Source organism: Stegodyphus dumicola, chromosome 8 (assembly GCF_044657685.1).
Source record: "Stegodyphus dumicola isolate Sdum_Otavi_A_Nest chromosome 8, ASM4465768v1".
In the NCBI taxonomy this organism is placed as follows: domain Eukaryota; kingdom Metazoa; phylum Arthropoda; class Arachnida; order Araneae; family Eresidae; genus Stegodyphus; species Stegodyphus dumicola.
The window spans coordinates 127,146,552-127,173,899 of record NC_140775.1 but is presented as its reverse complement, the minus strand read 5'-3'; the positions used below and the strand labels follow the sequence as shown (position 1 = coordinate 127,173,899).

At 32.3% G+C, this 27,348-nt stretch overlaps 1 protein-coding gene across 1 annotated transcript; it reads right to left on the bottom strand.

The window, feature by feature from the left end:
- Positions 1-1,493: 1,493 nt before the first annotated feature.
- LOC118201162 (uncharacterized) lies at positions 1,494-26,365 on the bottom strand. Its single transcript, XM_035373193.2, has 2 exons — positions 25,495-26,365; positions 1,494-1,919 (listed from the first exon to the last, which is right to left on the bottom strand). The coding sequence occupies exons 1-2, from the start codon at positions 26,202-26,204 to the stop codon at positions 1,661-1,663; spliced, it is 969 nt and encodes a 322-aa protein (XP_035229084.1). The 5' UTR covers positions 26,205-26,365; the 3' UTR covers positions 1,494-1,660.
- Between the last annotated feature and the right edge of the window lie 983 nt (positions 26,366-27,348).

Sequence of the window (27,348 nt, the reverse complement as noted above, 5' to 3'; positions counted from 1 at the left end):
CGAAGGAGACAAGGTGTGGTTGTGGAATCCAAATCGACGGAAAGGTGTGGTTGTGGATTCCGACTCGACGGATTGTCCGAAATTACAGTCATCTTGAGATGGCCCGTACACAGTCCTAAACAGGCTAAATGACGTCGTGGTTCGGATTCGTAAGTCTTCGAACTCTAAATCTAAAGTCGTTCATTACGACAGGTTAGCTCATTACTATGGCCATAGTACGTAATGTAAATAATTGCAAATAGTGTAAGACCATGGTCCTTTTTGTTTCTAAATGTGTATTTAGTATTTGATTTGTATTTTGTATTTGATAGCATTTGTTCATGTTGTTTATTATTGTAATGTAATGCTTATTATTGCATATAAGTCACAGTTGTAAGTTTGGTTTCCTGTCCAGGGATTGTACTGCCCGGGACGTGCAGTCCTTGGGAAAGGGGGCAGTGTTACGGATTTGATATATAAATAGCTTATGTTAGTTGAATTGTAAATTAAATAGTTTTATTTCCCGCGCAGTGCAGCGCGTGACGAATATTAAAAGAAAGCTAAGCCGGAAAATTGAAAATACAAGAGCGCGTGCATGTAACATTTAATAAATATCTCTTTTCGATTTCAAGAAAGTACTAGAAAATTCTCGCGCGCGATTTTAAAATCTTATAAAAGGAGGAAAACTTCAGCGGTTGGCTACTAATTGCCGCCTAGCCATTGACTCGATTTCGATTTCGATTTCAATTCGTAGGAGTTACTTAGTTTTTTATTGTTTTAAGAGTTTGTTTAGAAAACTGCTCTTGTTGACTGCAGCTAATTCGCGGATTAGCTTTCGTTAGCTGTTTTGAATTAAGTTCTCTTGAACGTTTGAGTAGTCAAAAGATAACTACTGTGAGATATTATAATGCTGCATGAATATCTGAGGAGATTTAAGCATTTTTGTTGTGATAATAATAAAGTTTGTTGATTTTACATCGGTCTTGTGCATTCATTACGTATCGCACGCAACACAATGTTAAATGCACGTGCTCTTATATTTTTATTTTTTCGACCTAGCCTTCTCTTAAAATTTCTCACGCGTTGCATTTCACGGGAAATAAAACAATTTTAATTATAATTCTACTAAGATTAGCTGTTCAAATACCAAATTCGTAACACTATGTTCTGGAAAAGATTTACGGGAATACGCAAGCTACCAACAGTAGAGGGTTTGTGAGAAGCAATATTGTCAACAATTGTCAACACCTTGTTTCTAAGAAAACATTTTTGGAAAGTTCGATGCAGAGCCATAATTACGAACTGTTGCTCTTAGTTGAATCTGTATGGGTTGCTTAAATAAAAATATTACTGAAATGGTAAAAATTTTTATCTTATAATGCCCAAATGCAATTTGTATTTCTTTCTTCGATTAGAAGAAACGGGTTTTAAAAACGTATTCCTAATTTTGCTGCAATCATTATTCCGTATTTTTCACTTTATCAAAAATCCATTTTCTTTTTTAAATATTTTATTTCTCTATGTATTTTTATCACCTCTTGTTAAAATTTGTAACGCAGTATCACATATTTTTTTAAATTTCTTCATGATGATCTCTATTTTAAATTTTTCGAGTTGAGCTAAAGCAAAAGAAAAATCCCTTAAGACATTCACGTGAGAGTGATAGTATCGATATACTGCTTCATGCGTGCATCTTATCAATATTGGCAAGTCTAGATTTACAAAGTTCGAATTCCAAATTCTGAACTTTGGAAGTGGATCGTTTATTTCCCTCATCACTTGCTGAAACATTTCGATTTTTCTTATCCTTCATTCTAGAATGCAGTTTTAAGCTTTTCTGTGGTGTTTTGTTAAAAGCTGCACTATATGTCGTTTTGCTTTCCATTGCTATTGAGGGTGGATAATACTTCTGCTTTCCTCGATGAAATTCAGAATTGCATCTGAAAAAAATAAATATGCATATGAATTAATTGCATCTAAGAAAAAGCTCGATTGTCCGAATTGAGATGAACCACAATGGGTTAGGATAATATATTTCATATATAAAAAATATATTCGAATGGAGCCCTTGATTACCGGACTTTACTTTTAAAATTTAACTGAACAGAAACTAATTTTCAAAATTTTAAACTTTGATTTTTACTTTAAATTGTATTTTTCAGTAAAACGAATAAGTGGAAAATCTTGCAATACCAGTAACACGTACATATAAATGTGACTCTTAGCACAGTGTCGGCAGTAAAGTTCTTGTTTTGAGCAACTTTTAGACAATGGATACATATTAACTGGTTAATAGAGAAATTATAATTCTTTTGCATTTGTGTGTCATAATTGCGCATTACATTTATATACCGCAAGTTTTCATTCTGGCCCAAACATTGCAAACAATTCTGCATGTTGCTAAGGGAGAGCAGGGCAGATGAGTATAGGATTAGCAGTAGAGATTTTCGAATGCCATGGTCTCAAACTGAAAGCGGGCAGAATGAAAAAACTGAAAACAGCTAAAGGGTCGTATTTTTTTTATTATTTATTTATTTATTTATTTATTTTTTTAACAAAATGAAAATTTTTTACCTACAAGATAAATAATATTTTATATAAATTTTCAATTTGGCTTGTAGCCTTGGGAAAAGAAAATGCTAGAAATTATCGTCATCATTTGCTGCAGATGCTGTTCGGTTAATTTTCAATTGTGAAAAAGAGCTGTTCACATATAAATGAATTCCCAAGCAAAACATTATGTCCAAAAACTCGTAATATTTGGTTTTTGACAAGTGCCAAGAAAAGTTAATTAAATCTGTGTCTTTAAATCTTTGACTAACTTTGTCTTTAATCTTAACATTTAAATCACACTGTAAATGAGTTAACTCCACTTATAAATTTTTGCTGATGAGTTATGCACAATGGCAATGAACATAATGTAATTTTAGACTTCAAATAACTAAAATCTTAAAATCCTTGCGGCACCGTATTTTCAACAAATACGTGACTGAAATGCATTCGAGGTCCGCATAAAATTGCTTCGGGAGCCGCCAATTTGAGACAATGTTCTAAAGGACACAATTAAACTATATCGAGTTCTAAGAGATGAACTGTCAAAAGATTTGGATGAATTTTGATCATTGCGCCTGTCTTTTTAGACTTTTCCGCAATCATCGCCGACATTTACTCAGAAAAGATTTAACAATTCTGAGTTGCCGACTTTTAGGATAATCGAAATTCTACTAGGCATGTAAGAAATATCATGCATTTAATGATACAACTTATGTAGGAAACTATATAAGCATGGGGTACATCGGTGGTCTCAAACTGAAACTGCATGCGGGCCAAATGCTCGGTCTGGAAACTGCTGACGAGCCACTTTTTTTTTTTTTTTTTTTTTAACAGAATGAAACATTTTATTAATAAAATAAAAAATATTTTTAATAAATTTTGCATACTAAATATTTCTCAAAGGCATACTTAAACATTTACAATGATATTGCAAAAGGAAAAAAATCAAATTTTTATTTAATTTCTATATGAAATCTGAAGTTTTGGTAAATATAAGACATTTTTGTTGGTGACAGCTAAATATTAAATTCTTAGACTGTCATATCTTTCAAATAATTCTAACATATTTAAATAATCATAACTTATTTTAATTTAAACAAAAAATAAACAAATTACGAAACTTTCTAAGTTTTAAAAGAAAATTTACTAAATGGTACAAAACTCTAGAATGAATGATAACAGCCTAATAATAGCTCTTTTTCTTATTTCTTAAATTTTCCTTCGACGAACAAATATATGTTATATATGTTTAATATGTATAATATGTTATAATATGTTTGTGAGTAAATAAATAATTATAAATTTCTTTCTTTCTTACAATAGCTTGACACTTGATGCGGTTTCGATTGTGATAAAGTTTGTAGCTTTGAGGAGAAATTGTGTTCATCACAAATTGTAGATGTTCATTAGTCAATCGGATTTTTTTATTATTTATTTTTTAATTAATTTAATATTTTTTATTATTTATTTTTATTAATTTTAAGCTGTGAAAAAAAATGGCTGTTAACGTATAAATGTATTTTCAAGCAAGAATTATTCTTAGGGTTAAAATTCGGAAATAGGCTTATTTATTTTTTAACGAGTACGTAAGTAAATTAATCAAATCTGTATCTTCAAATCTTAGAATAATATTTATATTGCTTTGTAAATTAATTATATCCATTTATAGATCTTCTGGTGGATTACTTTTTTTTTTTTTTTTTTTATTATTATTATTATGAAAACGAAAATAATATAACTCCAGACTTCAAGTAACTAAAATTTTGAAATCTTTCAGCACCGTATTTGCATTAAATGAATAATTAAATTATCTTTGCAGGCCGCATAAAATTGCTTAGGGACCGTGAGTTTGAGACAATGGGGATACATGACAATAAAATTACATGCATATTAAACTTTCCTTTTACTGAGCTATGAAACAACTAACGAAAAAAACTCGGAAGTATGAAATTTTTTATATTGAAAACAATTATTTACTACAGATTAGATATTATAAATTCCAATAGCGGTATTCATTTTACTTTTATTAACGGTCATACTAAGCTCATTAGCGATCGAGCGGTGAGTTCATTAAATACAAGTAGTTTAACCAAAACCCAAATAAAGCCTCACCACCCCTCCCAGTTTGAACAGAGGAAACAGCCTTGACCACATGAATATTTTCGTCGTTTCCTCAAATGCGTAACGTAAATACGAGTCAGTTTCCCTTCAAAATTCCTCCACAAAGACATCTTTCTCCTTACGCGAAGTTTTCGTGTGCTTTATTACAATTCAAATATCTCTAAACATGCTAATTTAGAAATGAATGCGCACATTCTATGGCTAAATTGAGCCCACCGTTGTCTGAATAGATAAGATAGCCCAGCATTGGTAGTTCAAGTTCGACCTGGCGAGCGGGCTCACTGCGAAAGCATTTTTCTGATTCTTCCTATAATATAATGTTTATGTTCCATATGTAACGAGTCCTATAATAACTAGCCACAATTTCTTAGAAAGTACGTTAAAATGGAGTTTCTTTCTTAATGGGTACCCATTGTGTGCCGTGCCATATTAGACTAAGCAACCAAACACATCATTAAATTACAACTATTCCTGAATGTTAATGGGACAAATACTCGGCAATGTAAAATTAAAACATAAATTAAAATAAATATGTGGAAAATAAAACATAAATTGGCCTTACATGTAAATTTATCGATTTCGAGGTCGACAAATATATAGCCCCCTTCTTCAGAAGCAGAAAATGTTTCAAAGAATTTCGAGAAAATAAAAGCTATGCCATTCTAAGATTCGTTTTCAGCCTGTCAAAGGCTTAGTTTTGCAACAATTCCTAAAACTATAAAAATATTTCTCCCGCCTTCTTAGCATGCTTCCGTGGTGTAGTGGTCAGCACACTCAGAGCGTATTCGAGAGGTCTAAGGTCCGAGTCGAGGCTGCGGCATTGCTCAATTCTTCAATTTCCTGATGAAAGAAAATTCTACATGCCTCTACAGTGGCGCCCGAACTAAAAAAGGTGGTAGATGATGATTCTCCACCACCAGAATTTGGCGAATCTCTTTAAAAGGGAGAGTGTTTAAGGTATTTATCCCGCCTTCTTAGCACGCCGTCGTGGTGTAGTGGTCAGCACGCTTGGCTCGTATTCGAGAGGTCCAAGGCTCGAGTACCGTCGAGGGCATTGCTCATTTTTCAAGTCTTTCAGCATCAAAAGTCCTAATGTCTCTACAGTGGCGCCCGAACTAAAAATGGTAGTGAATGATGATTCTTCACAATCTGGATTTGGCGATTGGATCCCCTAAACTCCAGTCGTTCTTTAAAAGAGGTGTATATAAGGTATATCTCTCGCCTTCTTAGCATGCCTTCGTGGTGTAATGGCCAGCACCTTCGGCGCGTATTCGAGAGATCCGAGGTTCGATTCCCGGCGAAGGCGTTGCTCATTTTTCATGTCTTCTGCTTCGAAATAACCTAATGTCTCTACAAAATTAGCTTGACTGTAATTAAACTAGCCTGCCTATGGAAAAGGATGATTTTGTGGTGAGTATATAAGAGAACACATACCTTAACGCACTGGGAAAACGGTGCAGCACCAGGGTGCCTGGATCAAGGATCCTACCCCTTGTAGAATACATATGTTATTTCGAATACTGTCATGAGTAACTAGTATATATATATATATATATATATATAATGTTGTACGATCTTAAATTCATTTAGTGCGAAAACAAGTTACTACTACTTGCGCAATTGCTGCAAAGTTAGTTAATAATAATTTATTTCCTAAACAATATTGATTAATTAATTGTATTATCTCCTAAGTTTAATTAAAGTAGAATTATTTTAAAAGAGTGAATCCATACTGGTAAGTTATATTTTGAAAGATGTTTTGAAGTAACTTGAAAGTAAAATGTTAACAATGTTTTAACGGGGACTGGAATTAAATCATCATGAAGAACAAAACTTCAATTGTAAAAGGAAAAATTAAATTAAAAACAAGTAATCATTGTCATTGATCGGAAATTAGTTGACTTTTCAAGGGGAACAAACCAACTCCCGTTCAATGAATAATAATTAATAAAAATACGTAAATACGTAGGTGTTTCGTCTTTACTCGAGTTATAAGGTAAAGCCAAACCAGCAATTCTAGTCAGGCCAAATATTTCCGCGAATAGAAGAGATTACGAACCAATGCTGATACTCAAAGAACTTATTTTTATGAAGCATTTCAGCCAATTCATTTTGGAGTAAAAAGCAATTTCTGTAGATAAATCCGAAAAAACTCGAGTTACCGTCCCCGACACCCTCATGTTTATGCATTTGAGTTCTATATTATTTGTAAAAATTAAACATTGGAAATTGTCATTATGAAATAGAATTCAAAGTAAAGTTGAAATAAACATAGCAGATTACAAAATAAGATAAATAATGCAAACTTTGTAAAAACGAATCAAAAATAATATAAAAATAATATAAAAAATATAATAAGAACAGTGAATGTACATGAAGATATAAAGGCCAGAAAAGGTATTAAGTAAGTTACATTCTTTTTAGTGGGGAGTTGGCAAAGTGTTCTCTTCGTGTCTGACTCATAAGTGTAGGGTATCCGAAAGTTCTTAGCGGCAGTGGAGGCTTTGAATAATATCAGTCGGTAAGACTTGGGTGAAGTAATTTATGGTAGTGGGTGGGACTCGGAATTCTTGAGGGATGTATTATGTGGAGTTCTTATTTGAGTGAAACTGTCTGTTAAGATTTCTTTGAAAATACTAGTGAATGGAAATTAATTAATTTCTGGCTAATTGTCATGTCGCAATGATTAAGAATTTAAGAAAGGAAAAAATGAATTTTCACTGTCCAAGAGCTATTAGACAGACTAAAGTCATGAAATAGGCCCATTTTTTTAGTAACAGCATAAGTCTAAAGACAATTAGCTTTTTACAATATATACAACTGAGTAATTACACTATATACAAATCTTTCAACTGATAGTCATCCAACTTATACCGCCTTCTCAGGTTTAGGAACAAATTATCATATCCCTATCAGTTAAATGATTTAGAGTGAGTATTTAACGCCTGCTCTTTTAAGGCAATGGTTAATAAATTGAATGGGTATTAGATTATTTTTGAGAATTTTAATAAGGAGCAAAATTTCGCGTTGTAAATCTATTGTATCTGTGCATATAATTTTAATTCGTTGTATTTGATTAACTATTGTATTGTTAATTACTTTTTGGATATGTTGGAGTTCCAATTTATTAATTTGTTAGTATTGAAATTGAAGTTTCTTGTTTTGTCAAAAAAGTAAAATTTTTTTGTAGTTAATGATTTGAAGATCTAGAAAGTCTATGCTATTTTGTGAATTATTAGCTTTATTAAGTGTAAGACAATTTGGATAAATCTCGGAGTGTTCAATTTTACCAAAATTATTAATTGTAATAAGGTCATCACTATATCTGTAGGTATGTTTGTAGTAATTTAACTCTTGTGGTTGTAGATTTTTCTGGAAGTTCAATTCTTTGATAAATAAAAAGATATTACAGATCGAGGAGCTGGAATGTAAACCCATTGGCAATCCTCTGACTTGTTTAAAAAGTTGATTTTGAAACTGGATGTAGTTATGAAAAAGTGTGCATTTTAGGTAGGTTTTCCATTTGTCAAGAGTCATAATTTTGAGCATATCAGGGAAGAGTTTAGGCAGATCAAATAGACCGGTATAGATTTCTTCTAGAGGAAGTGAGGTATATAAGTTTTCAAAGTCATAGCAGTTAATGTTCTGGATGTTGTTTGAATGGTATTAATGACAGGAGTGTTATTATGGATGATCCAGCAATAGTTATGATTAGTGTTACAATCATTGAAAATAAATTTACAGATTTTATTAAGTTGAATTGAAAAATAATAGTCTATATTTTTCATGTAATTATTAGTTCCATTAGCTATAAAGCTGAATTTTATTGGTGTTTTATGGAATTTGGGAATTGCATAAAGATCAGTAAATCTGTTGTAGTTTGCATTGAAAGTAATATTGAGTTTCTTATGAAAAGTTTTAATCCTGTTTATTATAGATGTTTCTGTAAGGTTGGCTAATTGATAAGTAGTTGCGTTGAGAAGTTCTTTCTGCGTAGAATTGTTTTCATATAATGCTAAAGTTATTAGTTGCTTTATCTATTTTTGTAATAGTAAAAAGCTGTTTTAATTTTTTAATATCTGATGTAAGTTGCGAACAATTCAGTGTACTTTTAAACTTGAGGTGACTAATTTCGGTGGATATGCGTTGAAGAATTTTAGCTTTCCATTTTAAGAAGGTATCTATGGGTAAATTCAGTTGATAGCTTGCTTTAACTATAAATTCGTTGATGTTGTTTTCGAAAGTCTTCTAACAGTAATTTTTAGTTATGTTTCTGACTGGTCTAAATTTTGTACCATAACTCATAAGTGTTTTTTGTTGATGGTTTTGTATGATATTCAGGTTGCCGGTAATTATGTGCTGGTGATGAGAATCTACGTAATTGCTGTAAACTGGTGTCTTACAATGTCATTCTGCTGTTTCATCTATTTCATGGTGGTTAGTGAGCAAGTTGCTTAAGGTCCTTTGATATTTAAATGCAACCATTGGTATTGTGTCAACTGCGGGGAAGTAATCTTTACAATCTCTGATGATTCTTGAGAAATGAATATTGTCAAACTGAGGATGCAGAAAATTGACTTTAAAATAAATTTTGCGTTGAGTGAGACTATTAGAGAGTCTGAAAAGACTAAAATCGAGAATAATGTCTTTAATGATTTGTATGTCGTCGTAGCTTTCTTGAATGAATTTTTTTTAGTCTGATAAGGAATTTATTAGTACAGAAGTGTAACCAGTTGAGAAATTTCTTGGGAAAGTTGTCTGAGTCAAAAAACATTTCAATTGTTTTTTTCAATGCAAGTGTATCCAAAGTGGATAAAAATCTCGCATTATTTTTTACTTTGCTTCCTGGTGTTTAAAGTGCTCTAATTCTGCTGTATTGAGTTGTGATGGTGTACTTGTTTTAATGCTATTTTTTTGTTCGTTGAATTTTTTAATTTGAGCTCTATGGTTATTGATTCGAAAGTTAAGATTGTTTTTAGTCTGTCCTATATATTTCATATGTCAGGTGCCGCATATAATCATGTAAATACAGTTAAATGTTTTTCATAGAAATTGTTTTTTGGGTTTTCCTGTAGCAGGCATGGCGTTAAATTTTCAAGATTGTCATCTAGTGGAATGACATTTAATGATTTCAATTTGAGATAAACTAGCAAGATTTAAAAGTAAGGAGGCTGCTAACCTTCAATACAGTAAAGTTTTTGAATAAGAACTTTAAAACTTAAAAATTAAAATATTAAAAAAATTAAAAAAGGTTGGAGATAATATATAAAGTGGGTACATTAGGAAAGAGATAAATATATCAAATGTTGTATGATCTTAAATTCATTTAGTGCGAAAACAAGTTACTACTACTTGCGCAATTGCTGCAAAGTTAGTTAATAATAATTTATTTCCTAAACAATATTGATTAATTTATTATATTATCTCCTAAGTTTAATTAAAGTAGAATTATTTTAAAAGAGTGAATACATACTGGTAAGTTATATTTTGAAAGATGTTTTGAAGTAACTTGAAAGTAAAATGTTAACAATGTTTTAACGGAGACTGGAAAATTAAATCATGTTTTTAACATTTTTTTAAATTATAAGAATAGAAATAAGATAAGAGATAAATTAAAAGATAAATATCTAAAAAGACTAAAGTGTGCGTCAAGTTTCAATAGACCTGAAGTGCTATCTGGGAAGGCGAGAAAGGAGGAATGAGCTGGCTATAGCGTGATGCAGAAAAAACATTCGTATAAATAATAGGCAAAGTAGTGTGAATTTCTTGGGGCACTAGTAATAATTAAACCTTAAATCTATAACACAATATTAAGAGGTACATATTAGATTAAATAAGTTATACAATATGGGTACTAAGTATGGCCATAGGCCGTTTACTATTATTTGGGTCATTAAAGTCGTGATCGTAAATCCTTATAACTGGGTTGTTGATATTAACAAGATTGGCATAAAAGTTCCGGGCCAGCCGGCAGTAAAAACACTTAAGTTGTTCTATACCCAATTCTTCCTGTAACTTTTGATTTCGAACGTACCAAGACGAATCGGTAATCTGTCTTAGGACACAATTTTCAGCCTGTTGCAATTTTTTTTATAAGATTTGCATGAATATGCCCAGACCGGGCAGGCATAGCATAGTATGGGACGCAGTACGGTTTTATAAATAAGCAACTTGTTGTCTATTGAAAGTACACTGTTTCGAGAAATTAAGGGGGGAAGTGTGACTTTACTAACTCGAAACTTATTAAGAATAGATGTTATGTGTGGGTACCATGATAGAGTTTTACTGAGGATCACCCCAAGATAAAGGACTTGCTTGGCCCATGGGATGACTTCTCCAAAGAGTTGCAGGTTTTGGTTGAATTTAATCTTCTTGGTGAACAGAATTGCTTGAGTCTTGTCTACATTAACTTTGATTTTCCATTTGGTCAGCCAAGTCTCAAGTATGTTTATGTAGTCCTGTAGTCGTTGTATTGCTGGGCTAACAAATGCACTTTGTGAGAGGATCGCAGTGTCATCAGCATACATTGCGAGTTTTGTGTTCTGTCGTTCACGTAGATATTGAATAAGGTAGGTCCAAGCAGACTTCCCTGGGGACCCCAGCAAGGATTGCCCTGCATGTTGAAAGTGTATTTGAGACGCGAACGACAAAGTGTCTACCGGTTAGGTATGATTTAACTATGTTTGTAATGTAACCTGTGAAGCTCAGGTTGTGTAGTTTGTAGATGAAGTACGTCCAGCCATACACGGTCGAAGGCTTTTGCTATGTCTAAGAACAGTCCTCCTGTTACTTTCTTTTTCTGCAGCCCTTCACTGGTATGTTCCACAACACGGTATAGCTGGTAGTAAAAATCCTTTCCTTATTTCAATATAATGGGTATTGAACCTCGTAGGAAGAACGAAGCTAAATTTTCAGAATGAACAGAATACTTTTATTTGAATTTTAAAACAGAACCAAAAAAATAAATGCTGCAGCTCTTCACTATCAAAAGTTTAAACTCTTAACTACTACAGTTAAAACTCTTACAACTATTAAAATACTAAAAATTAAACTCTCTAAACAAAATATATAAAAATCTTCCGAATCCTCTTCTTGTTGCCACACCGTAAAATGCAAGTTCTTGTCCTATTATTTATATTTCACGTTCTCTTTAAGTCACAATCTTCACAAGTCATGATCTTTATAAGTCACGATCTTTACAAGTCATGATTTTTACAAGTCACGATCTTTACACTGGTTGACCGTAGAATGTCTTCTTCGGAATCCGAATTGGTGAGGAATGATGATGCTATTCTGTTCCAGATGTTGATTAATCCTGTTAGTAATACAGCCCCCATAATTTTGCTAAGTGAGGATAGCAGGCTTATGAGGCGGTATGACTCTGGTGAGCTTGCAGACTTTTTGCATTTCAGAATTGGTGTGATTTGAGCCAGTTTCCAACTTTCCGGGAAATGCTGCTGCTATCTGAGTATAAGGTTGACAACCTTTGTGAAGAACAGTAGAATTTTAACTGGAAATTTCTTGATCATTCTATTGCTTATGGTGTCATAACCAGGGCTCAACAGGCGATCACGAAAGCTGGAGGCAGTGTTTAAACATAGCTCCGAAATTGTTAAATAAGTGTCTCAGTAAATGTTTTCAACTCTCTAAAAAAGTTTAATGCACCTTTCCTATGCAATGTCTCATTCATCAAATTAAAAAAGGAAACTTCGCTTCTTCGAAACTTCAAACATCCTGTTCGCTGTTTACTATCAACAAGAGAAATCCAAAAGAAACCCTGACACGGAATATTCAGATAAGTAACATTCTGTTCTCTATACAATATCTTATTCTCTATCACTAAATTGCCATTAAATTTCTTTATTTATTATTTTCATAAGATTCTAACATTATACAATAGTTAGTAATAGTAGCAAGTCATATGGTTCTTTTCTTCGTAACTATTCCGTAGAGACGCCACATTCCTTATCAGTAGTCCGTTCTTATCAGCAATTCACACCCTTCGGAGGCCCCCTCTTCGTGCTTAGGAATTTCTTGAGAGGGAAAAAATGGAGATCTCTTGACCATCGATGAGTATAGATTGCGATTTTTGTAACTAAGATCCCCGACTTTTTTTTTTTTTTTTTTTCAAGTATCAAACTTAGAATTATGAGCAAATATAAATACAGAGTGACGGAATTTGTTAAACTTGTACTATAATAAATTACAACGGTTAAATTAATAAAATAATTTTATATTTAACTAATATTTAAGAAAAATAAACTGTATAATTTATTTTTGTAGATATGCTCTCACACTGTGTATGGATTTATGATTTTGTCAATTACTGTTTTTCTGAAATATACATGAATTTTTTGGGAACGGTAATAGTTAATGTTACATCTCTGTGATGATATATGTCCTTTCTAGTTAGGTCTCAAGAAAAGGGCATACACATTACCATGTAGGAATTCTTTTTTTTTTTTTTTTTTTTTTTTTACTTAGCTAAAGTTTGTTTCTTAAAGACACTAATTTTTGCAAATGAACTCCTTTTAACTACACTCATGTACACAATCGTATTTTAGGATATTTTCTACTTCTTTTCCTTTTCTTTCTATAGGCCTTTTTTTTTTTTTTTTTTTTTTTTCTGTTTTTTTCTCCTCTATTATTTTTGGGCCATTTATTTTAAATTTTATTTTGTCCCATCTTTTCTTTCTGGCCTTTTGAAGTCGTACAAAATGTACGAAGTTCCTTTTTACTCTCCTCAAATACGAAATTGCCCCCCTTTTTATATACCTTTCCTTCGCACCTATGGTTGATTTTTCGCCATCGGTGCAGAAAGACTTAGCGGGTGCAAAACAAGACATCTGTCTACTTTGTCTGTCTAACCAGGGCTCTTGTTGTTCTTCAGCTTTTTAATGTAGGAGCAAACCTCCGACGGCATGACTAGGGTCATGTTGTCAGTATGTGGGCTTGGCATATAGTTGTTGTGAAAGTCAGTAATTAACTGTTCTGTAATGGGGTCGTGAATGTTGTTAGTGCGAAACTGAAATTCCAGATGCTGTGCTAAAAGTTCTGCTTTCTCAGTATCTGTGTAATGGGTCCTTTGAGGGCCTTTAAGGGGCGGAATGTTGTTGTGGCATTTTTTATACCCTTTTGATCGCTTTCCATATGGAGTTATCGTCTCTGGAGAGGGACTCCAAGTAGTTAGCCCAGCGGAGTTGTGAGTAATAATTAGTGCGAGACTTGACTGCATCATACAGCCTATTGAAAATAGTTTTGTCCTGTCTGGATCTGGTTCTCTGAAATTGTCTCCTGGCGGCATTGCGTTTTTTGATGAGATGACTAAGTTCCTTGGATCTGACAAATTTAGGCTGCTTCATTTCTCTTTGAGCACTTTTGTAGGCATTTTGTACTGCACAGGTAAACTCCTCGATTAAACTATCAATGTCATTGCCTGAATGTATTGTTGGGATTGTATACTGAATGTTGTTTAGAGCTTTGGCAAAAATTTGCCAGTCAGTTTTAAAGGCTCTTTTGACTGGTGTAATGTAACTACTCATGTCCAGTATCAAACGAACCGGATTGTGGTCGAAAGATAGTTCATCCAACACAGAAACATCCAGCGGAACACTGGTGTTTCTGAGAAGGAAGAAGTCTAAGATACTAGAGGAACCAATACTAGTATATCGTGTTGGGGTACTTGGAGCTGCTAATTGACAAATTTTAGGTACCAAAGTATTCAAATACAACAAAATTATAAACATTCATACCTTATCCAGAAATTTCTACCAGAGAAATAGCATGAATTTAATGATCAAAATTCCATTCAAATGATATTAACAAAGAGTGGATAATAATAACAAATGCTATTCATTAAATTATAGTCCATGTTATGAATTATGCGTGCTATTCAGTTTCATTAAAAGTAAATTCCTTTCATGGAGAACGTAATTAAAAAACAGAACAGAACATCAACAGGAGACAAAACTGTCTAGACTGTGGACTGTTGTTTTAAGGATATTTCACTACATTTTTTCCTTCTTGGATTTCATAAGAGCGTTTTCTCAAAAGATTAATCTTTTATTACTTAGACAAAGCTTACACCATTGAATTGACTATTGTGACTATTCTTAAATAAGTGAAAAACAAATTTCCTTTTTTTAAAAAGTAATATTTTTGCTGGAAAAAAAAAGCACATTCTTGATATTGATTTGATGTTTTAGTAAAATTAATTCATGAAGTTTGTTTGGAAAGAAAATCAGCATTTGAAGCAAATAGCAATACAATAGTTTCAGCCTTTTTCAATAAATTTATTCTTAAATACAAAAATAATTAAACAGGAAGAAAATGATAGTAATAATTTATACAAAAATTATAAACAGAAAGAAAGTAATAATAATAATTCACGCAGAAAAAATAAAATTTTTGCAAGCATGCTATTTTTAAAGAATTTTCATAATAAAATGAAAAATAATGAATAGGATGAATAATCTACAGGATCATACATAGCGTGCATGATCCTGAGTTTAACTTTCGCTTTACGAGTTTCATCGATATTTTTCAATTTATTGTGAAAACTCATTAAAAAATGCATGTCCCATATGTAAGATGAATAACAGCTAATTTCGTAGATTACTTGAGAGATCAACTCATTATTTCGTTCGGATACGATTACAACTTATTCGGATACGATGTGCTCCATGTTAAAAAAAATGTCTCCTTCGATGTAACAGCGAAATCGTCTAAAGAAAGCCGCTTCGTTTTAGCTTCGCTCTGATTAGTCGACGCTTATCCCAAACTCGGCGTAAAGTTGAAAACTTGGAACCTTGTGCCACAAGCCTTAAAAGAGATTATGTGACGTAGCAGAAACTGGTTGTCTTGGCAACGCAGCTCGGTTTTAACCACTTATGCCCTCTATGCCCCCGACTGAACACAGCCTAAAGCGCGAAAAGTCCCATGCAGCCGGTTCGCTATAATTTGAGCCTAGGTCGAAATACCAGCACTCAGCAATTTTATTACTCGATTGTTGGAAGGCATAGCCACACTATCATAGCTATTCTTAAAAGGTCCTTAAAAGGGTGGATATTTTCGAAATCAGAAATTATAATTATTAGCTCGAATACTTGATATTTTATAATCAATGAAATTTTAGCAAAAGAATGCGAAAATAAAAACATAAATTATAAAGAGAATTTAATTACAATAAGCAATATAAATATAATATAGTCAATGCATTTAAAATCACATGTTAATATTTTTGATTTAAAGTTATCAAATTGTATATAACATTAATATTACATATCACGAACTCGAAATAGAATAATCCATGCAGTAAAATAAATTTCGGTATCAAAATGCTCATCCTATTAAGCAGGCTTGACATCATTAAAAAATGAGTTCCAACTCGTAGGACCATGCACGCCATTCATAAATTTCTGGAAATCTTCCTATTATTCGCCATTATCCTATCTGAAAAGCTGGCCTTTGTATCCTATTAAGAATCAGATTAAATATAAGGAATGAGAAAACTGGTACCCTGTTTAAAGATCTAAACACCCTGTCAAATAAAATTAGAGCCGCCAGCGATCTTTTTTCCTTTCACCAATCTCCGGAGATGGCATTCCAGACAATGAATTTTAAATGCTCCATTTCCACATAGGCAATGCAGTCATAAACGGCATTCGAACACAGCAGCACAATCAGTCTATTGCAATTGAACTCCTTTTTCTTTAAAATAGTCTGAGTCCTTATTTAACAATTTTAATGCTACTCGTCTTCTTTCGGCAAATGACTTTCATAATACATATTCTACTAATTCTGGAGCAAAATGGAATCTCTGGAGCAATCTCTTTTTCCTAAGAGACCTTTCAACGACATCTATATTAATACCAGAACGAAAGCACTGTTTCAGTAGAAACTTCACATGTTAAAACTGTAGCAGATATCAAATTTTTGTTACCAAAGTACAATTTGTGTAAGAGATAATAGAGGAGCAACAGTATACAGTAATAAGTACAAAATCCGATGACCCAAACACAGTAATTATAAATAATTCTTTCAAATCACTGCATTTACGTATGCAAAAATGTAATGCATCTGTTAAGAGGAACTAATAGCATTAAAAACGTTTTCGAAATATTAAAGAGGAATAATGTTCGAATTATATTTAAACGAATTTCTGCAGTTAGATACCGCAGGAAAAAAACCATTCCAATGCACCACAGGAATTGGATTTATTAAAGTTATAAAACTGAGCACGTATCAGGTGTTATTAACAAGAATAAGTTCCTGAGAGTTTTTCTCATTATCGTAAAAGTCCTCGGAAAAAGGGAGCAGGATTAATTTGACCTGTTATCAGCCATGTCTTTAAAAGTCAAAAATGCGAAGGTCAAAAAGGCATGAAAGCATTCGCTGAATAAGTAGATATTAATTTTATCTACGATTCTGTTAGAATATCAAAGGCATTCCTACTTTATCTAGTAAGAAAATCTTTCAGTGAAGTTACAGTTTACAAGAAGAAGAAAAAAATTGTCTGAGAGCATCAAAAATAATTTCGGCTGACTCAAAATCTAATGTAAAAACACTCTTTTGAGTGTTTGATAGATCTGGTAGAATTCTCGTGAACGTAAACTTCAAATTTCAGGTTGGTATATAAGTAGTGAAATTATTAAAAAAATGGACATTGAGGTAGAAACTTAAGTCTACAATTCAATCTCTTTCAGGACTGCTTCACTATCTTCTTCTGTTGACTTTTATGATACACTAGCTTACTGGCTGATGTTCCTTCACATCACATCTTTGTACAAAATTTATAGACTAAAATAGAATTTAGAGAAAAGTGGGACTTAAGGACAAAAGCCAGTACTGGGCTTTTTGCTGCCGGTTGATTCTCTGTAATTCCTAATTTTGTCTCCTAGTGCCTGCCTAAATTCTAAAAATTTTGCCAATCCTGAATTCCACACCCGCGGCACTGGTAAGGGATTGAATTTACGATTAATATTACAGGTTTCAAAGCAGTTCTTTTATAATATATTAAGTGAGAAGTGGTTTATCTAAGAAAATTGTTTAAAAAAAATCATTTCCTAAGAAAGGTATTAGAATTCGATTCGTTTAGGGAAACTCGAAAAGCAATAAACTGGTAACATACCCTCGTAAATATGAATGTCTTGAATCTGAGACTTTGGAACTAAATATTGAAATCCTCAAGCGTATTCTGCTAATATTCAGAATCAAACTGTAGTTAAACCCATATTTACATAACATATTTTTAAATTCATATTTACCCTTACATTTTAATCCATTTTTTTAAGTTACGCATCTTACATTATTTATTGCGCTAAGCCGATGTTAAAGAAAATAAACTAAAATAAGAGGGAAAACGTTGCGATTACTCATAATCTACGTTTATTGCTTCACTTTAAGCTCATAACATTTTTCAAGAAATGCCTCTTTTTTTCTTAACACTACCTAAGATAAAAATAACATATAAGATAAAGTTTAAAGTTCCTGAAAATTATATTCAAGAGGAGCAAAAATCTTCTGATCGCTTTGTAAAGACTATTTAGATTTTTCGAAGAGAGAAACATAAAAAGTCCACTGTGCCCTGCCTTGGATTCGATCCACTGATTTTCCAAGCAGGACATGTTAACCACTTGCACACAAGGGAGAAATGCGATAATTCTTTACAGCTCATAACAGTGAAGCTTAATTACAATATTTTATCAGTGCTGTAAAACAGTTTTTTAACAGACTTTGAACTAGCATTCTTGAAAAAAATTATTGCAGCTACTTTGCATAGCTGGATTCAGTTTTCTTGACCTCAAGTTAAAAACAAAAATAACAGAAAATATTCTAAAAAATTTGCAAGCATGATGTGAAAAAAAGTTATATCATTGTTATTCGACGCTCGTAAAAACTTTCTGAAAAAACAGGAGATATCAACAGCAGATTGTAAAATTTTATTGCAGATACCAAGCAGCCAGCTAGAATCCTAGTGACTGTACTAGTTGAATGAGTAGCTTCATGGTCTTCCCATATGTAAGATGAATAACAGCTAATTTCCCTTAAATAGGTTCTCTACAAAGACATCTCTCCTCTGAGGTTAATGTAGTCCCATATTCAGTCAAACATACAAAGAAATAAGCAGCGATAACAGAATTTACAAAAGAAGAGAAACAGCTAAAAAGAACTTAATATAATCAAAATATACAGTTTCAATTTTGCTTTAAACAAGGACAACAATGGGTGATCCTTTCTTAAAAGTTTGAGATAGATCCATGACGGATTAAATCCACAGTATTATATAGCAAAACTACAAAGAGAAAGATAAAAAATCAGGTGCGTATTTAAAAATCTTAAACACTTTTCAACTATTCTAAGCAGATGACAAGCAGACTAACTTCGATATAGGGGGGGGGGAATTCTGAAAGGGCTCCTTTTAACGGTAGCCGCAAAAGGTTTGCTAATGCTTTTCTACGCTCTCACTGAGCTTGCAGTCTACCAGTCTCTTGTTACACTTATAAGGTATTTCTCCCGTCTCCTTAGCATGCCTTCGTAGTGTAGTGGTCTGCACGCAGGGCGCGTATTCCTGAAGTCCGCGTTTCTATTCCCGGCGAAAGCGTTGCTAATTTTTCATATTGCCTGCTTTAAAAAAATAGCCTAATGTCTCTACAGTGGCGCCCTAACTGAAAGGGTGGGGGATGATGATTCTCCCCACCCAAGATTTGCCGACTGGGTCCCCTAAAAACCCCAGTAGCATTTTAAAAGGGGGAATATATTAGGTATTTCTCCCTCCTTCTTCGCATGCTTCCGTGGTGTTGTGGTCTGCACGCTGGGCGCGTATTCCAGGGGGTCTGCATTTCGATTCCCGGCGAAGGCGTTGCTAATTTTTCATCTTGCCTACTTCCAAAAAAATACCTAATGTCTCTACACACTCACTCCTGCTAACCTATTTCTTTTTGCCTTTTCAGTTTTGTTATTAAGCCTTATTTTCTCCGCAATTACGCCTCATACATTTCAACAGCAAAATTACAAAACTTTTAAAAGCAGCATGTGTTTAAAATTTCGAGGAAGTGTTAAGACGGCATTATGTGTTGAATCACTTTTCAAATTATTGCAACCAAATATTATCATTTTGCATTAAAGAAATTAAATAATGAAAAATCTGCATGAACGTATGTATGTTTCTCGCCCTGTGAGAAAACAACGACACTTAGGAGCCCGAATTTTAAATTTCGAATTTGTTTCAGAATTAGTTCGAATTTTGTAAAACTCAAAGACAAATGTTTGATTAAAAAACTCGATTTCAAAGCGAGTTGTGACAACAGTGTACGGAATAAAACACTTTATCTTCAGCGAGCGAGACTATTTTATAGAAAATTTTAAAACTATGCTGTTTTTAAATATTTTCAGCCCAAAGGAGTGTTAGCTCAAATGTTCTCGAAATGGTTATTGAATCGTGTATGCGTGTGTAAATGGAAAAAAAAAAAAAAAAAAAAAAAAAAAAAAAAAAAAAAAAAGCCCCTTTGGACGTAATATAAATTCGGTAATTTTAAATCTTTCAGTTTTTTACTTTTTATTTTATTTATTTATTTATTGTCTTTTTTATTATTAACGTTTTCTTTGTGAAATTTATTAATTAAACTTCATGTTCTTCGCACTTGCGCCACATAAAATTCAGTTGAATAGCAAAATCACGAAATATTTGAAAACAGCTTATCTTTAGAATTTCCGATATACATTCTCACGAGCTGGAGATACCAATGTTTAACAGCGTTGTCTCTGCTCGCTTTCAAATTGTTGAGTTTATTAAAAATTCATTACTGTTTTACAAAAACTATGGAAAATTCGAAATAAATAAATAATCCAAAAACTTTTACCTCTAAATCATCTATTATATTATAAACGTCACCAACGAATTCATACCGCAAGCATTGCAAATACTTAGTGTCAAATATTTAAATTATTTCCATGCACGTTTACTTCAACTAAAACGTATACCAAATTCTTACAAACATAAAATTCACAAAATAACTATCATTTAATTAAAATATCACTAAACCATGTACACGTCGACTTATTTTTACTTTAAAAAAATCCCAGAATTGCACAAAAATGGCATTGCGCACACTCTTCACCATATCCATGTTCACTCCTTTTTTCTTATAAATTAGAAAAATTTCACGAAAATGCATGACAATTTTCTGAATCTTTAAACCCGTTAAAAAGAACATATATGAAATTACCTAATAACGAAAAAGTATATACCCTTTCCAAATATGAACATTTCCACGTATAAAATAAATAAAATATCCATAAACTTTTACCTCTAAATTATCTATTATATTATAAACGTCACCAACGAATTCATACCGCAAACATTACAAATACTTAGTGTCAAATATTTAAATTATTTCCATGCACGTTTACTTCAACTAAAATGTATACCAAATTCCTACAAACATAAAATTCACAAAAAAAAAACTATCATTTAATTAAAATATAATTAAATTCAAAAACACTACTTAAAATATAAATAAGCACATACATTAAATTAATAAAAAATTAGCTTACAATCCTAATTACTTTAAACTAAATCATTGCTAATAACAATTTTCCCAATAATACCAAATTACTTTACTTCCACCTTACATTTAGAACAATGCATAAAAAAAATATATTCAAATAATTAAAAATACTAACTTACCTAATCTTCTTCAGAATCTTGATTACGTGTCCGATAAACTTTTCTTATTTCCTCCGCTAAATAAAAAGCAAGCGTATGTGTGCCTGTTTCAGGATCTTTAAAATCATACTTCACAGCAAGGTACCAGGTAAAATAAATAACTTAATAAAACATCTTTACTTCTATCTCGCACAACCTTAAAGAAACACTTATTACTACCCCTTTCAATCCCACTAAATACCCATTTCGAATTCACTTTAGTTAGGGCCATGGGATCCAAAAATTAACGAACACTGTTTCACACAACACAGAATAAAGCCCAATACAAAATTTCCAGATTTTTTCCCGATTTCCCCTCTTTTCCGATTGAAGAACCGTAATTCGTCCATTAATATCACATGACATATCCCATGATCTCTCATTTCCCTCACACAAAATAATGCGTAATCGGAACTGAGTACTGCTCACATTATTACATTATTACATTATTATTACAAAACAACACATTATTTATTAAAAGCCCAGGTATTTATCACATTATCACATTATTTATTAAAGTCCCAGGTAGTAACCTTTATCGCCTCCAAAATGTCGCCAAACTACCAGTTACCATATTCTAAAGATCAGCCATTCCGTGTTTTAAATATTATTTATGACTTCCAAATAATAAAAATGGGTACTTTTCCGTTTTGCCGGCGCAGGCGATAAAGCCGCCAATAATAGTACAACTGATTCCAAACGGAATATAATATGGCCCACCAGCGGCCGAGCGGTAAAGACGCTGAACACTGGTAGTTCGGTCTGAGGTTCGAATCCCGCGAACGGGCTGGCTGCATGGGCGTTTTCGTGGTTTTCCCCATGTGTAACGTGTATACGAGCCAGTTTCCCTTAGAAAGTCCTCCACGAAAGGCATCCCTCCCTTTAGGCAGATAGCCCTCGTGTGCTTTGCCATAATTAAATACACCAACACCACCAAACGGAATATCCTCGCTGGTAGCCTTTTACGCCGAAGGCGAAAATATAGAAAAGGCAAAGTAAAGAGTTAAATTTATCAATTCTAATGAGAATGCACCAGCGAAGTAAAGCGCTGCGGTTTTACATAATTTCTGAGTAAGCTATTCGTACGAATTGAAATAATTTTTGCATTTAAACTTGCATTCCAAAACAACTAGTAAAAATTAATGTTAAAAAATTTAGATAATTACTGAGAAATTAATGTAGATAATTACTGAGAGAATTGGATTTTTGTAGCGTAATTTACGTGAGATCAGATCACATGATATAAACCGGCGAATCAGGATGTTGAACCCTGTAAGTATAATAAATTCTTAAATTAATATCTTTTTACAAATTTATTGTCTTTATTTATTGGATTTTTACAAAATTTTAAGCTAAATTAAAATGTTTATGCCTTCAAAATAAAAAAATCGTAGAACCAATATTTGTTAACATTTTTTATGTGTTTACTGTATGTTTTCGCCAATAAAGTCTGCTTGGCGAGATTTGCGCCGGTGAAACGGAAAACTACCTAAAAATGAATTTAACTTTGCATTTTTATTGTAAATAAATATTTTATTGTTTATGATATTTTATGGAATTTTATGTTGTGAATGATGTAATGAATGACGTCACATTATTTTAAAAGTAATTGGTTTAAATATCTATAAACTTAATTTAATGTTTTAAACATTATTTATGGCTGTTAAATATTAAAATACGAATTAATTTTGCATTTTTTTAAATATGATTTTATTATGAATGATTCTTTAAATATTTTTAATTCTAGGCGTGATGTAACAGCTCTCTGATTGGTTACTAAATATTTGTGAATTACGGCGCCATTTTAAAATTTTATTATTCATCTCTTCGAATTTCTCAGATTTCAAAGCGAATGGATGTCTCCGTTTCGAAGATGAATGTTGTTATTGGTAATTACCAAGAATTATTGGTATCGGCATAAAAAAATTGCCGTTTAAGACCTTATTTTGGCCAACCTGGATTTCCTGCTTTTAACACTTTTTGTCAATTCATTGTAAAACTTTGTAATCATCCTTAATTTTATTTCAATTTTCTCTTGTTTATTTTGTATTGTGTTTCATACTTTCTCTACAGAAGTTTTTTCTGTAAGCCCCATGTGTTACTATGTGGTACATGGGGAACTTGTTGTGTTTCTTTTAATAATAATAATAATAATAATAAAGGGGGGGGGTCAGAGGAAATTTATTTAAAATTTTTGGAGGAAACCTCGCTAATTGCTTCTTCAGTGAAGTGCGAGAGATGTGGATAACAGATGAAGATCGTTTTTTTTCTAGTACTTATCAATACACGTAAGGTAAAATGCTTAAAAAAATGTATGTACATATTTTTTTACTTTATTATTGTATACTTAAATTTTTATTAAAAAATTAATACACTTTTTCAAAAATTCCTGAGATATTTATTGCCACATATGCTTTAATGTTAAATAATTATATCCTATAAAACTTATTTTAAAGGATTTGAATTTAAGTAATTGAAAAATTTTATTTTTTTTTAAACGTTGGTATGATGTTTTTAATTCAATATTCAATTTAAGTAATATTTTATTCCAATTAAATGTTGGCGCAATGGTTTTATAGCCGTGTTTTTTATTCTATTATATGAAAGTAATAATTTAACCTTACTTTAGCATTTTATACTCTTAATAAATGTATTTATTTACATTTGCCAGCCATCTTAAAAAAAAACAATGTTTTCAACAAAAAATTAATCCATTATTTTTAATGATATTTATTTTTTTTTTTTTTAAGTTTCGAATATTTTACTATGCGTGAAATACGTAAAAACAGCATTTTTCAAGATGGCTGACGACTGTAAAAACCGCGCCAACAATTGCCCTAATGTAAATCGCCAAAAATCCGTGCAACCGTCTACCAAAGTAGTACCAAAATTAATTTGAATAAATGGGTCATGCTTTAACTGACAAATGCTTTAATTCAGGCGGATGCAGACTCTCTTTCTCCCAAGGAAGGGATATTTTCGTAGAGGAAGTTTTCAAAGACAAACTGTTTCGTATTCACATTGCGTATGGGAAAAACCACAAAAATGCGCATGCAGCTGCCTTATTCGGTAAGATTCAAATTTAGATAAAAATACCAATGTGTAGCTATCTTGTGCACTCGTTTCCACTGGTGGCTTGGAATAAAAGGTAAGTTTTATTAAAGAACAATTCCCATTCCATCTGTTCAGGATGCAAAAAATATCATTGTTCTTTCCTAATTAATTGATTCATTGTACAGATTACTGCTATTTGGTGATACTGATTATACTGATATTTGAAAATATTCGTTAACGGTATGCTATAATAAGCTGTTCTTTTTTCAAACTTTGCAAAATTTTGAAGATACATTCTATGTAGGACATCAGACTTTTCCTAGCAGGTTACTGCGTTTTTGAAGTATAATTTTATGCTACGAAATTTGCTCATATGAAAAGAAAAAGCTGACATTTCTTCAAATACCAGCTTCTGTTCATCCAGCTTCATCAAACCTTTGATAGCCTAAGGCGGTAAAATCGCGGCGGTAAATTCAAGGCGGTAAACAAGTTTTAACGATCTCATGGTTTAAGGGTACACTTAAAAACTATGGCTCTTGCCGTATAATCGCATAAACCTCCCGTCTCAGCAAGTATCTTGATAAGCCAAGGAACATAGGATAGATAGTGACAGAAAGTAACTGATTAATAAAATTTAAATCTTAAATATGACACATAACTTCTATGTCCGAAGTAATTTAGTCGGTTATTTGGTATACCTCTCAAAAGCAGAAAAACTATCTTCTTTTAAAATCGGATTTGGTATTTAAAATAATAATAATAATAATTAATCACTATAAGTCGGTACTGACCATTATTTAAGTAAACGTAACTGTAGATTGAAGTCAATTTCATAGCAAACCTGAATAAATTTCCAGCTTACGGAGCAAATCATTTTGCTTCTTGAAGAAGAATAATCCTTTGCTGTCTCATTCAAAATACTTAATTTTCTTATGAAATAGCGTCAATCTAAATGTGAATTTTACCTCATTAGGTTTGAAATTAACTTGTTTATTTATCAGATATCGACATAAATTTGATTTCGGAACCATAAAACTTTAAACTAAAAAGATGCGTAAATGATAGGACAATTATCTACTTACTTTTTCGGCTTCTGTGGCCTTTTATAGTCAACTGCGTACTGCGAATAATTTTTGAAAGGTTCTGCTGAGACTTGGATTTCATCTTTTGGGTGACAAAATTTTGATCTTTCAAATATTTTTGGTATCTTGAAATGGGAGTCATAAGTTGTCGTATGATAAGTTACTTCAGCATCATCTGAAAGTATTCGGTTAACAAAATCTCTACTTTTGTGTTTAAAAGACAATACCCGCTGTCTTTCTTGAATGTGCTTGACTTTAGGGAATTGAAAGGCATATTTTGTCTCACTTTCGCTCATAAATTTTCCAGCAGGTGGATAAGCTAAATGATCTTCATGGATAACCATACTGCCTCTGGAGTTTTTCATATGTTTCTCACTGTAAGGGATAAAATCCCGACTATAGGTGCTGTTTGCTGAAAATTTTTCATCGAATGTCATAATTCTTGGGAAAGGACGACAAGAAGCAGGCCGTTTGGGAAGTTTCTTTCGCAAGCAGTAGTCGTCTCTATAACTCGTAGGAGTTTTCTTCACTGTCTTCGCTTCTTTAGTGCAAGAATCAATTCTGTGGGAGAAATCGTGAGCTAATATACCAAACAGATTATTAGATTCCTCTTCATTTTTACGAGATGCGTGAGAATCTCTGATTTTTCTTCTGGATTTTTGATATTTCACTGGCATATTTGGGAATGCATCGCATTTATAAAGAATCATTGTCAGTGAGTGACTATTATATAAAATTCCGAAATATTAATGCGGCAATATTTGAATCATATTGTATTTTAAATCATTTTTTCTGGAACCATTTATGGACATTTCAATGGCATATTTATTTGTTCATTTATTTGAAGTGGTTGAAAAAACGAAACTTCGGAGTGAAATATTTTCTGTCGTATGCTTGTTAGAAATGAATTTAAAATTTAGACTGCTAGGTATCATAAATGCAATACAAAGTCCGTGCATCGTAATTTATGATGGCTTAGCTTATTCATGCTCATCTGAAGAAATTAATAGAAAAATTGGTATTTACAAAACTGCTGTTACGAGCTCCATGGGTTTATACTTGTGAGCGAGCTTCAAATGTCGTTGTTTTCTATTAGTTTAGACACCGCTTTTGTGTGTGTGTGTGACAACTGTAAGAAGGATTAGAAAAAATAATGTTTGATTTCCCTAAGTGTAAAAAGTGGATGGAATAAAGATTTTGGAATTTTTCTTAAGCAAGAAAATGTATTGTTTATTTTAAAAGTTAGGTGCTACTTTGGTAGACGGTTGCACGGATTTTGGCGATTTTTTGGCGATTTTCCTTTGGCGAGTAATACAACTTATGGTAAACGCATTGCTGTATATGTTATTTATGGTAACCGATACTTTGTTGTCATTTTATTTAAAAAATAATGCGTTTTATTGTGCATAAATTCCGTGTTTAAAATATTAGGCACAGCTTTAGTATAGCCCAGCCGGAATTTTAAACAAAAAAAATATCGCCAAGAGAGGCGATAAATGATATGATCTGGTAACCCATACTATTCGCCAAACGCAATGTAAACAAGAGGATGGAATTACGGTTATAGCTAATTTAGTAGTCAGTTACATTTATTCAATTTCAATACAAATTACCGACATATCCGTTTACTCAAAGTTTAATGCACGTGCCCTGTATTCTTACTTTTCCGACATAGATTTCTCTTAAAATTTGTCTCACGCTGCGTTGCAGGAGGAAATACAACATTTTAAATTAGAATTCTACTAAAATTAATATCTAAATACACAATTCGTAACTCTGTTATTGGCGATTGTTTAACGCTCAAATACCGTGAATACTATTTTGTATATATTTTTTTGGCTACTCGAGGTGATA